This window comes from Salvelinus fontinalis, unplaced genomic scaffold, assembly GCF_029448725.1.
Source record: "Salvelinus fontinalis isolate EN_2023a unplaced genomic scaffold, ASM2944872v1 scaffold_0053, whole genome shotgun sequence".
Taxonomy (NCBI): domain Eukaryota; kingdom Metazoa; phylum Chordata; class Actinopteri; order Salmoniformes; family Salmonidae; genus Salvelinus; species Salvelinus fontinalis.
Window position 1 is genome coordinate 540,001 of NW_026600262.1, and position 13,462 is coordinate 553,462.

The 13,462-nt window shown below is 47.2% G+C and overlaps 1 protein-coding gene across 1 annotated transcript in view; it reads right to left on the reverse strand.

Moving 5' to 3' along the window:
- LOC129842569 (uncharacterized) overlaps window positions 1-11,702 on the reverse strand; it is a 53,250-nt gene extending 41,548 nt beyond the window's left edge. The window contains exons 1-2 of the mRNA XM_055911178.1: window positions 11,442-11,702; window positions 8,274-8,396 (exon numbers count right to left, since the gene is read on the reverse strand). Coding sequence (XP_055767153.1) covers window positions 8,274-8,396; window positions 11,442-11,702 — 384 coding nt within the window. The remainder of the gene's footprint in view (window positions 1-8,273; window positions 8,397-11,441) is intronic.
- Window positions 11,703-13,462: the final 1,760 nt, after the last annotated feature.

Below are 13,462 nucleotides of genomic sequence, written 5' to 3' on the forward strand. Positions count from 1 at the left end.
CCCTGGATGCCTTTACGTGATGACGATTCCAACGGGCTCGATTGCTCGTTCACAGGCCCTACAAATGAAAAAAACCTTTAGCTAGCAAGTCTTTTCTTGCTGCGTAACGCGCGTGGAAGACACCGACCCTCTCCTGTTCCAAGCGTTAGTTTAGCCTGTTATATTTCTCCGGTCATCTTTTCACTCGTTATAGGAGTTACAAACATCACAAAGTAGTTAATTTAAAGCGTTTTATAGCAATTTATATCCGTTTAGTGCGATTTTGGGACATTTATTTTTGCAACGATGTGAAAAGTTGGGCACGCTTTTCAGTTCATCCCGAACGTAGTTGACATTTCCACATGGCAAGAGGACAGCTTTCCACCAAAAGACGATTTCTCCCAAGAAAGGATCCTTTGCCCAAGATACTGATGGAAGAACAGCTCAAGGTAGGACATTTTTATTATGATAAATCGTGTTTCTGTCGAAACATTTTAGTGGCCTAGGACGCCATGTTTTTTGACGTAGCTTCGCTTGGCGCAAACTGTATTGAAAAGTAAGGATAAATTAAAAAATGTAATAACGCAATTGTATTAAGAATTAAATTGTCTATCAATCCCTGTCCACCCTATATTTTTTAGTCACGTTTATGAGTATTTATGTATAAGAGTAGATCACTGTCTAAGTGGCGCAAGGACAAATTCTGACCAGCCGAGTTACATTTCACATTGTCTAACCATGATTTTGGTGGCTAAATATAAACATTTTCGATCAAACTGTATATGCATGTTGTAATGTGATGTTACAGGAGTGTCATCGGAAGAATTCTGAGAAGGTTAGTGAAAAAATTAATATCTTTTGGCGATGTTGACTTTTATCGCTCACTTTGGCTAGAATCAATGCTGGGCTGCTAATTGCTATGTGCTAAGCTAATATAACGATTTATTGTGTTTTCGCTGTAAGACACTTAGAAAATCTGAAATATTGTCTGTATTCACAGGATCTGTGTCTTTCGATTCGTGTATGCTGTGTATTTTTACGAAATGTTTGATGATTAGTAGTTAGGTAAACACGTTGCTCATTGTAATTATTCTAGTCCATTTGTGATGGTGGGTGCAATTGTAAACTATGCCATATACCTGAAATATGCACTTTTTTCTAACAAAACCTATCCCATACCATAAATATGTTATCAGACTGTCATCTAATGAGTTTTTTTGTTGGTTAGGGGCTATAAATATCTTAGTTTAGCCGAATTGGTGATGGCTACTGGTGTTGGTGGACAAATAAAAGATGGTGGATTATGCTAATGTGTTTTTAGGTAATAGATGTACATCTTTACATATTGTGTCTTCCCTGTAAAACATTTTAAAAATCGGAAATGTTGACTGGATTCATAAGATCTGTGTCTTTCATTAGCTGTATTGGACTTTAATGTGTGAAAGTTAAATATTTTAAAAAAATATTTTTTTTGAATTTCGCGGCACTGGTTTTTCAGTGGGGGGGGGGGGGGTGTGCCGCTAGCGCCACGCTGATCCTAGACAGGTTAAAGACATCATAATCTTGTTATTTTAAACCGATTTATATCAGTTTATGTCAGTATACTGCGATTTTCAGTAAGAATGTAGTAAGAACTATTTATGCTGATAAATCCTTTTTCTGTTGAAAAATGTTAAACGCATAAGCGGCCATTAATTTTTGGGTAGCTTCGCTTTAGCGCAGTAATGCGCAGTAAGGTTAATTTTAAAAATGTAATTCAGCGATTGTATTAAGAACTATGTAACGGCTCTCTTTCGGTGAGTGAGTTGACCAAGGCGCAGCGGGTTGTGAATACATAATGAACTTTATTTAACAAGACGAAACTAAACACACGAAGAACACTTGAATAATTTTACAAAACAACAAAACGAACTAGACAGACCTAAACTATGAACTTACATGAAACGAGGAACACATACACAGGAACGACCGAACGAACGAGACGAGACAGTACCGTGTGGTGCAACAAACACAGACACAGTGACAATCACCCACAAACAAACAGTGAGAACCTCCTACCTTAATATGACTCTCAATTAGAGGAAAACGCAAAACACCTGCCTCTAATCAAGAGCCATACCAGGCAACCCAAAACCAACATATAAACGGAAAACATAGACTGCCCACCCAAAACTCACACCCTGACCATCACACACATACAAAACAACAGAAAACAGGTCAGGAACGTGACAGAACCCCCCCCTCAAGGTGCGAACGCCGGGCGCACCAGCACAAAGTCCAGGGGAGGGTCTGGGTGGGCATCTGACCACGGTGGTGGCTCAGGCTCCGGACGCTGTCCCCACACCACCATAGTCACTCCCCGCTTCTGTATCCCCCTCCCAATGACCACCCTCCAACTAAAACCACCTAAATGAAGGAGCAGCACCGGGATAAGGGGCAGCACCGGGATAAGGGGCAGCACCGGGATAAGGGGCAGGTCCTGGCTGAGGGACTCTGGCAGGTCCGGGCTGAGGGACTCTGGCAGGTCCGGGCTGAGGGACTCTGGCAGGTCCGGGCTGAGGGACTCTGGCAGGTCCGGGCTGAGGGACTCTGGCAGGTCCGGGCTGAGTGGCAGCTCCGGACTGAGTGGCAGCTCATGACTGTAGGGCAGCTCATGACTGTAGGGCAGCTCATGACTGTAGAGCAGCTCATGACTGTAGAGCAGCTCATGACCGGAGGGCAGCTCTGGCAGCTCCTGACTGGCTGGCGTCTCTGGCAGCTCCTGACTGGCTGGCGTCTCTGGCAGCTCCTGACTGGCTGGCGTCTCTGGCAGCTCCTGACTGGCTGGCGTCTCTGGCAGCTCCTGACTGGCTGGCGTCTCTGGCAGCTCCTGACTGGCTGGCGTCTCTGGCAGCTCCTGACTGGCTGGCGGCTCTGGCAGCTCCTGACTGGCTGGCGGCTCTGGCAGCTCCTGACTGGCTGGCGGCTCTGGCAGCTCCTGACTGACGGACGGCTCTGGCAGCTCCTGACTGACGGACGGCTCTGGCAGCTCCTGACTGACGGACGGCTCTAATGGCTCGGGACAGACGGGCGGCTCTAATGGCTCGGGACAAACGGGCGGCTCTAATGGCTCGTGGCAGACGGATTGCTCTAATGGCTCGTGGCAGACAGTTGGTTCAGACGGCGCTGGGCAGAGAGATGGCTCAGACGGCGCTGGGCAGACAGATGGCTCAGACGGCGCTGGGCAGACAGATGGCTCAGACGGAACTGGGCAGACAGATGGCTCAGACGGAACTGGGCAGACAGATGGCTCAGACGGAACTGGGCAGACAGGCAGTGCAGAAGGCGTTGGGCAGACGGCCGACTCTGCCCTGCTGAGGCGCACAGTAGGCCTGGTGCGTGGTGCCGGAACTGGAGGCACTGGGCTGGAGACACGCACCATAGGGAGAGTGCGTGGAGGAGGAACAGGGCTCTTAAAACGCACTGGAAGCCTGGTGCGTGGTGTAGGCACTGTTGGTACTGGGCTGGGGCGAGGAGGTAGCGCCGGAAATACCGGACCGTGCAGGCGTATTGGCTCCCTTGAGCACTGAGCCTGCCCAACCTTACCTGGTTGCATGCTCCCCGTAGCCCGTCCAGTGCGGGGAGGTGGAATAACCCGCACTGGGCTGTATTGGCGAACCGGGGACACCTTGCGTAAGGCTGGTGCCATGTAAGCCGGCCCAAGGAGACGTACTGGTGGCCAGATATGTAGGGCCGGCCTCATGACATTTGGCTCAATGCTCAATCTAGCCCTACCAGTGCGGGGAGGTGGAATAACCCGCACTGGGCTATGCACCCGTACAGGAGACACCGTGCGCTCTACTGCGTAACATGGTGTCTGCCCGTACTCCCGCTCTCCACAGTTAGCCTGGGAAGTGTGTGCAGGTCTCCTACCTGCCCTCGGCCCACTACCTCTTAGCCCCCCCCCAAGAAATGTTTGGGTGGTGCTCACGGGCTTTTCGGGCTTCCGTGCTAGACGCGTCCCCTCATAACTCCGGTTCCCTTCTCCGGTTGCCTCTGCTCTCCTCAGTGCCTCCAGCTGTTCCCATGGGAGGCGATCCCTCCAGCTGTTCCCATGGGAGGCGATCCCTTCCAGCCAGGATCATCTCCCATGTGTAGCAACCTTTCCCGTCCAAAACATCCTCCCAAGTCCATTCCTCCTTCTTGCGCTGCTGCTGTCGTTGCTGTCCGTTAACCCGCTGCTTGACCTGGGTTTGGTGGGTGATTCTGTAACGGCTCTTTTTAGTCAAGTTTATGATTATTTATTGATTAGACTAGGTGCCTTTCCAAGAAGGCGCCCGACATTTTCTGGCCAGCTTGGCATCTTTTCTGATTGTATAACCACGATTTGTATGGCTAAATATGCACATTTTCGAACAAACTCTATATGTATGTTGTAATATGATGTTACAGGAGTGTCATCTGAAGAATTCTGAGAAGGTTAGTGAAAAAATTTATATATTTTGGTGGTGATAATGTTATCGCTCTTTTTGCCTTGAATCAATGCTGGGGTAATGTTTGCACATGTGGTATGCTAATATAACGATATATTGTGTTTTCGCTGTAAAACACTTAGAAAATCTGAAATATTGTCTGGACTCACAAGATCTGTGTCTTTCAATTGCTGTACGCTGTGTATTTTTAAGAAATGTTTTATGATGAGTAATTAGGTAATACACGTTGCTCTCTCTAGTTATTCTAGTCGATTTGTGATGGTGGCTGCAATGGTGAACTATGATTTATACCTGAAATATGCACATTTTTCTAACAAAACATATGCTATACAATAAATATGTTATCAGACTGTCATCTGATGAGGTTGTTTCTTGGTTAGTGGCTATTTATTTCTTTATTTGGTCGAATTTGTGAAAGCTAGTGATGGAGTAAGAAACTGATGGAGTTAAAAAAGTGGTGTCTTTTGCTAACGTGGTTAGCTAATAGATTTACATATTTTGTCTTCCCTGTAAAACATTTTAAAAATCAGAAATGATGGCTTTATTCACAAGATCTGTATCTTTCATTTGGTGTCTTGGACTTGTGATTTCATGAACATTTTATTATATGATATCCCTGTGGCTTTAGGCTAGGCTATGCAAGTCAGCTTTTTTGATGGGGGGATCCCGGATCCGGGTTTGGGAGGTGTTAGAGGTTAAAGATTAACTTCTTGTGAATCCAACCACGGTGTCAGATTTAAAAAATGCTTTACGGCGAAAGCATACCTTACGATTATTTGAGAACATAGCCCAGCAGACAAATCATTACAAACAGTAACCAGCCAAGTAGAACAGTTACACAAGTTAGAAATAGAGAGAAAATTAATCCCTTACCTTTGATGATCTTCATATGGTTGCACTCAGCAGACATTCATTTACTCAATAAATGTTCCTTTTGTTCGATAAAGTCTCTTTATCCAAAAACCTCCGTTTTGTTCACGTCTTTTCTTCAGTAATCCACAGGCTCAAACGCAGTCAAAACAATAAGACAAAAAAATCCAAATTGTCTCCGTAAAGTTCATAGAAACATGTCAAACGATGTTTATATTCAAACCTCAGGTTGTTTTTAGCCTCAATAATCGATAATATTTCAACCGGACAATAACGTCAATAACGTCGTCAACATAAAAGGTAAACAAGAAAGGCCCTCTCTCGGTCGTGCGCATGAAAAAGCTCTGTGACACTTTAGGATCCACTCATTCAGACTGCTCTTACTTCCTCATTTTTCAGAATACAAGCCTGAAACAATTTCTAAAGACTGTTGACATCTAGTGGAAGGCATAGGAACTGCAATTTGAGTCCTAAGTCAATGGATACTGTAATGGCATTGAATAGAAAACTACAAAAAACAAAAAGAAAACTATTTCCTGAATGGATTTTTCTCAGGTTTTCACCTGCCAAATCAGTTCTGTTATACTCACAGTTCTGTTATACTATTTTAACAGTTTTGGAAACTTTAGAGTGTTTTCTATCCAAATCTTCCAGTTATATTCATATCATATCTTCTGGGCCCGAGTAGCAGGCAGTTTAATTTGGGCATGCTTTTCATCCAAAATTCCGAATGCTGCCCCCCTAGAGAACTTAAGAACTAAAATAACAGTAAAAAGACAGGCTATATACAGTAGCGAGGCTATAAAAGTAGCGAGGCTACATACAGACACCGGTTAGTCAGGCTGATTGAAGTAGTATGTACATGAACGTATAGTTAAAGTAACTATGCATAAATGATGAACAGAGAGTAGCAGCAGCGTAAAATAGGGGTTAGGGGGGGGGGCAGGACACAATGCAAATAGTCCGGGTAGCCATTTGATGACCTGTTCAGGAGTCTTATGGTTTGGGGGTAAAAACTGTTGAGAAGCCTTTTTGTCCTAGACTTGGCACTCCGGTACCGCTTGCCATGCGGTAGTAGAGAGAACAGTCTATGACTGGGGTGGCTGGGGTCTTTGACCATTTTTAGGGCCTTCCACTGACACCGCTTGGTGTAGAGGTCCTGGATGGCAGGCAGCTTAGCCCCAGTGATGTATTGGGCCGTACGCACTACCGTCTGTAGTGCCTTGCAGTCAGAGGCCGAGCAGTTGCCGTACCAGGCAGTGATGCAACCAGTCAGGATGCTCTCGATGTTGCAGCTGTAGAACCTTCTGAGGATCTGAGGACCCATGACAAATCTTTTTAGTTTCCTGAGGGGAGTAGCAGGCAGTTTTGTTCGATAAAGTCTCTTTATCCAAAAATAGGTTTTGTCGTGCCCTCTTCACGACTGTCTTGGTGTGTTTGGACCATTCTAGTTTGTTGTTGATGTGGACACCAAGGAACTTGAAGCTCTCAACCTGCTCCACTACAGCCCCTTCGATGAGAATGGAGGCGTGCTCGGTCCTCCTTTTCCTGTAGTCCACAATCATCTCCTTAGTCTTGGTTACGTAGAGGGATAGGTTGTTATCCTGGCACCACACGACCAGGTCCTCCCTATAGGCTGTCTCATCGTTGTCGGTGATCAGGCCTACCACTGTTGTGTCGTCTGCAAAACTTAATAATGGTGTTGGAGTCGTGCCTGGCCATGCAGTCATGGGTGAACTGGGAGTCAGGAGGGGACTGAGCGCGCACCCCTGTGGAGCTCCAGCGTGGTGGATGGGTTGTTACCTACCCTCACCACCTGGGGTGGCCCATCAGGAAGTCCAAAATCCAGTTGCAGAGGGAGGTGTTTAGTCCCAAGGTTAGTGATGAGCTTTGAGGGCACTATGGTGTTGACCACTGAGCTGTAGTCAATGGATATCATTCTCACATAGGTGTTCCTTTTGTCCAGGTGGGAAAGGGCAGTGTGGAGTGCAATCTCGATTGCATCATCTGTGGATCTGTTTGGGCGGTATGCAAATTGGAGTGGGTCTAGGGTTTCTGGGATGATGGTGTTGATGTGAGCCATGACCAGTCTTTCAAAAGCACTTCGTGGCTACAGACGTGAGTGCTACGGGTTTGTAGTCATTTAGGCAGGTTACCTTTGTGTTATTGGGCACAGGGACTATGGTGGTCTGCTTGAAACATGTTGATATTACAGACTGGGTGAGGGAAAGGTTGAAAATGTCAGTGAAGACACTTGCCAGTTGGTCAGCACATGCCCAGACATGCCCAAAGCACACGTCCTGGTAATCCGTCTGGCCTGCAGCCTTATGAATGTTGACCTGTTTAAAGGTCTTACTCACATCGGCTACGGAGAGCATGATCACACAGTCGTCCGGAACAGCTGATGCTCTCATGCATGCCTCAGTGTTGCTTGCCTCAAAGTGAGCATGTGTCTGCGTGGCTGTGTGTGTGTGGCTGTGTGTGTGTATCTGCGTGGCTGTGTGTGTGTGTGTGTGTGTGTGTTTGCGTGGCTGTGTGTGTGTGTGTGTGTGTGTCTGCGTGGCTATGTGTGTGTGTGTGTGTGTCTGCGTGGCTGTGTGTGTGTGTGTGTGTGTGTGTGTGTGTGTGTGTGTGTGTGTGTGTGTGTGTGTGTGTGTCTGGTGGTGTGTGTGTGTGTGTGTGTGTGTGTGTGTGTGTGTGTGTGTGTGTGTGTGTGTGTGTGTGTGTGTGTGTGTGTGTGTGTGTGTGTCTGCGTGGCTGTGTGTGTGTGTGTGTGTGTGTGTGTGTGTGTGTGTCTGCGTGGCTGTGTGTGTGTGTGTGTGTGTGTGTGTGTGTGTGTGTGTGTGTCTGCGTGGCTGTGTGTGTGTGTGTGTGTGTGTGTGTGTGTGTGTGTGTGTGTGTGTGTGTGTGTGTGTGTGTGTGTGTCTGCGTGGCTGTGTGTGTGTGTCTTACCTCCAGTAGAACTACTATATGAGGATGTCTGACCATCTGGTGAATACGAGGTTCTCTCTTCATATTCTTTAGAACGTAGGAGTCCTGCCTCGCCTTCTTCTTATCAATCACCTTGATGGCCACCTGACACAGACACAACACAGTCAATACAACACAGTCGATACAACACAACCCTACAACCCTAGATTTCTAAGGGACTTGTTTGCAGTTCCTACCGCTTCCACTGGATGTCACCAGTCTTTGGAAATTGGTTGAGGTTTTTCCTTCTTTGTGTAATGAAGAAGTACGGCCATCTTTAATGAGAGTCACTTGAAGTAAATTGTTTGAGAGGCACATTACCAGAAAAGTTGCGTCAGTTTGTTTTCTTTTTGTATTGAACACAGATCATCCCGTCTTCAATTTGATCGATTATTAACGTTTAAAAATACCTAACGTTGTATTACAAAAGTAATTTGAAATGTTTTGGTAAAGTTTACATGTAACTTTTGAGATATTTTGTAGTGACGTTTCGCAAGTTGGAAGCTGTGTTTTTCTGGATGAAACGCGCCAAATACATTTACATTTTGGATATATATCGACGCAATTAATCGAAAAAAAGGACCATTTATGGGACATATTGGAGTGCCAACAAAAGAAGTTCGTCAAAGGTAAGGCATGAATTATATGCCTTATATTTTTATTTCTGCGTTTTGTGTCGTGCGTGCAGTGTTGAAATATGCTACTCTCTTTGTTTACTGTTGTGCTATCATCAGATAAAAGCATCTTATGCTTTCGCCGAAAAGCCTTTTTGAAATCTGACATGTTGGCTGGATTCACAACGGGTGTAGCTTTAATTTGGTATCTTACATGTGTGATTTAATGAAAGTTTGATTTTTATATCATTTTATTTGAATATGGCGCTCTGTATTTTCCCTGGCTATTGGCCAGGTGGGACGATTGCGTCAATAACTGCATCAACGACGTCGTCCCCACATTGCCCATACTGTACATATCCCAACCAGAAGCCATGGATTACAGGCAACATCCGCACTGAGCTAAAGGGGAGAGCTGACACTTTCGAGGAGTGGGACACTAATCCGGATAAGAAATCCTGCTATGCCCTTCGATGAACCACTAAACAGGCAAAGTGTCAACTAAGATCGAATCGTACTACACCGGTTCTGACACTCGTCGGATGAACTATCACGGAATACAAAAGGGAAACCCAGCCAAGAGCTACCCAGTGACACGAACCTACCAGATGGGGTAAATGCCTTCTATGCTTGAGGCAAGCAAAACTGAACCATACGTGAGGGCACCAACTGTTACAAAAGTCAATACAATACAGCAATACAGCACACTCAATACAACACAGTCAATACAGGTGTAAACCAAGCCTCCAGATCTAGCTGAGTTGAACCAAATATCTGTAATAGAGGTTAAAAATGAAAAAGACTGAAGCAGGAAAATACATCTGAGGCCATCGCTATGGAGACCAGGTCACATACACAGTCTAGTGGATAGAGACTCACTGAACCACAGCACCATCCCAGAACCCTCTGCAGGGTAGTCTAGTGAGACTCACTGGACCAGAGCACCATCCCAGAACCCTCTGCAGGGTAGTCTAGTGAGAATCACTGAACCACAGCACCATCCCAGAACCCTCTGCAGGGTAGTCTAGTGAGAATCACTGGACCACAGCACCATCCCAGAACCCTCTGCAGGGTAGTCTAGTGAGACTCACTGGACCAGAGCACCATCCCAGAACCCTCTGCAGGGTAGTCTAGTGAGACTCACTGAACCACAGCACCATCCCAGAACCCTCTGCAGGGTAGTCTAGTGAGAATCACTGGACCACAGCACCATCCCAGAACCCTCTGCAGGGTAGTCTAGTGAGACTCACTGGACCAGAGCACCATCCCAGAACCCTCTGCAGGGTAGTCTAGTGAGACTCACTGGACCAGAGCACCATCCCAGAACCCTCTGCAGGGTAGTCTAGTGAGACTCACTGGACCAGAGCACTATCCCAGAACCCTCTGCAGGGTAGTCTAGTGAGACTCACTGGACCACAGCACCATCCCAGAACCCTCTGCAGGGTAGTCTAGTGAGACTCACTGGACCACAGCACCATCCCAGAACCCTCTGCAGGGTAGTCTAGTGAGACTCACTGGACCAGAGCACCATCCCAGAACCCTCTGCAGGGTAGTCTAGTGAGACTCACTGGACCAGAGCACCATCCCAGAACCCTCTGCAGGGTAGTCTAGTGAGACTCACTGGACCAGAGCACCATCCCAGAACCCTCTGCAGGGTAGTCTAGTGAGACTCACTGAACCACAGCACCATCCCAGAACCCTCTGCAGGGTAGTCTAGTGAGACTCACTGGACCACAGCACCATCCCAGAACCCTCTGCAGGGTAGTCTAGTGAGACTCACTGGACCACAGCACCATCCCAGAACCCTCTGCAGGGTAGTCTAGTGAGACTCACTGAACCACAGCACCATCCCAGAACCCTCTGCAGGGTAGTCTAGTGAGACTCACTGGACCACAGCACCATCCCAGAACCCTCTGCAGGGTAGTCTAGTGAAACTCACTGGACCAGAGCACCATCCCAGAACCCTCTGCAGGGTAGTCTAGTGAAACTCACTGGACCAGAGCACCATCCCAGAACCCTCTGCAGGGTAGTCTAGTGAGACTCACTGGACCACAGCACCATCCCAGAACCCTCTGCAGGGTAGTCTAGTGAAACTCACTGGACCAGAGCACCATCCCAGAACCCTCTGCAGGGTAGTCTAGTGAGACTCACTGGACCACAGCACCATCCCAGAACCCTCTGCAGGGTAGTCTAGTGAGACTCACTGGACCACAGCACCATCCCAGAACCCTCTGCAGGGTAGTCTAGTGAGACTCACTGAACCACAGCACCATCCCAGAACCCTCTGCAGGGTAGTCTAGTGAGACTCACTGGACCACAGCACCATCCCAGAACCCTCTGCAGGGTAGTCTAGTGAGACTCACTGGATTGCTGGATTGAATCCCCGAGCTGACAAGGTAAAAATATGTCGTTCTGCCTCTGAACAAGGCAGTTAACCCACTGTTCCCTGGTAGGCCGTCATTGTAAATAAGAACGTGTTCTTAACTGACTCGCCTAGTTAAATAAAGGATAAAATAAAACAAAAGTAAAACATTACCTTCTCTCCTGTGCTGATGTGTAGCCCCTCCATGACCTTAGCGAAGGAGCCCTTGTTGATCATCTTCCCCACCAGATAGGAGCCCACCCGTTTGGAGTGAGGGAAGCTCCTCAGAAGCTCCCTGGGGACCTTTAGACAGGAGTGGGCATGTCGCTCTCTACCCAGCCCAGAGGCCTCCAACTGGCTCACAATGCCACCACACTCCCCCTCACCCACCACACCTCCACCCTCCACATACTCTGCCTTTGTTGCTGATGGCATTAGGGCCGGTACATAAGCTCATATACGCTCACACACTTTCCACACACACACACACAACCGTACACACAGACACTCCCACTCACTCACAACCATAAACATACACATATCAGGCCACCTCACACACCACAAGTACATAAATACTAACATGTATGCACGCCAGTCCCACACACACACTTTCCTCTCAACCGCCACCTCTCTCTCACACTCAGACACCCAGCAGGAAGAGGAGCGAATGAAGGAAGAGAGGGCTACTCCGGGACAGAGAGGTGTTCTTCTCTACAGGTGAAAGTCTCTTAGTTCCAGCAGGAAAATATCCCTCGCTTCCAATTTCAATCTCTTATCCTCCTCCTCTGTTTTTCTCCTCTTTTATCAGGTGCAGCTCTACCCGATGAAGCGCTCTGTTTCTCTTTGTCAACTGGCTCTGCTCTCTCTCTCTCTCTCTCTCTCTCTCTCTCTCTCTCTCTCTGGCAGTTAGTGGATGCTCCTAGGTCACAGTCGGAGACACCCTACACCGTAATTACCCCCCTACACATACACAGGCACACACACACACACGCACACACACACATGCACACACACACACTCACATATACACACGTATGCTCTCTCTCTCTCTCTGTCGCTCACTTTTACTCCAGGAGCCCTACACATAATAAACAAGTGCTACAGCCTTGGTGTGTGTGTTGTGTGGTGTGTGTGGTGTGTGTTGTGTGGTGTGTGTGTGTGGTGTGTGGTGTGGTGTGTGTGTCATTGTGCAGCAGACAGAATCTGGGGTTATAGGTGACTGTTTACCACTCCCCTCAGTCTGAAATTAGAGATATATAGAGAGAGAACAGTATAACGATAGATAGATGGATAGACAGCCAGCCAGCCAGCCAGCCAGCCAGCCAGCCAGCCAGCCAGCCAGCCAGCCAGCTGGAAGTGTGTTGGCTACTTTGAAGAATCTCAGATATGAAATATATACACTTCTGCCAGCTGGTCTGCGCATGCTCTTAGGACACGGCTGGGGATGCCATCTGGGCCGGCAGCCTTGCGGGAGTTAACCCGTTTAAATATTTTACTCACGTTGGCTGCGGTGAAGGAGAGCCCGCAAGTTTTGGTAGCGGGCCGTGTCAGTGTATTGTCCTCAAAGCGAGCAAAGAAGTTGTTTAGTTTGTCTGGGAACAAGACATCGGGGTCCGCGACAGGGCTGGTTTTCTTTTTGTAGTCTGTGTTTGACTGTAGACCCTGCCACATACTTCTTGTGTCTGAGCTGTTGAATTGTGTTACTACTTTGTCTCTATACTGATGCTTAACTTGTTTGATTGCCTTGCGGAGGGACTAGCTACACTGTTTGTGTTCGGTCATGTTTCCGGTTGCCTTGCCATGATTAAAAGCAGTGGTTCGTGCTTTCAGTTTTGCGCGAATGCTGCGCGAATGCTGCCATAATTCGACCCCAGATCAAGTTACACACTCCATTTCTTCACTCACTGCCTGTTGACATCTAGTGGAAGACATATGAAGTGCATGTATTCTAATAAATATCAAGGACATTTATAGGCAGGCCCTAGAACAGAGCATCGATTTCAGATTTTCCACTTCCTGTCAGGAAGTTTGCTGCAAAATGAGTTCTGTTTTACTCACAGATATAATTCAAATGGTTTTAGAAACTAGAGAGTGTTTTCTATCCAATAGTAATAATAATATGCATATTGTACGAGCAAGAATTGAGTACGAGGCCGTTTGAAATGGGCACCTTTTATCCGGCTACTCAATACTGC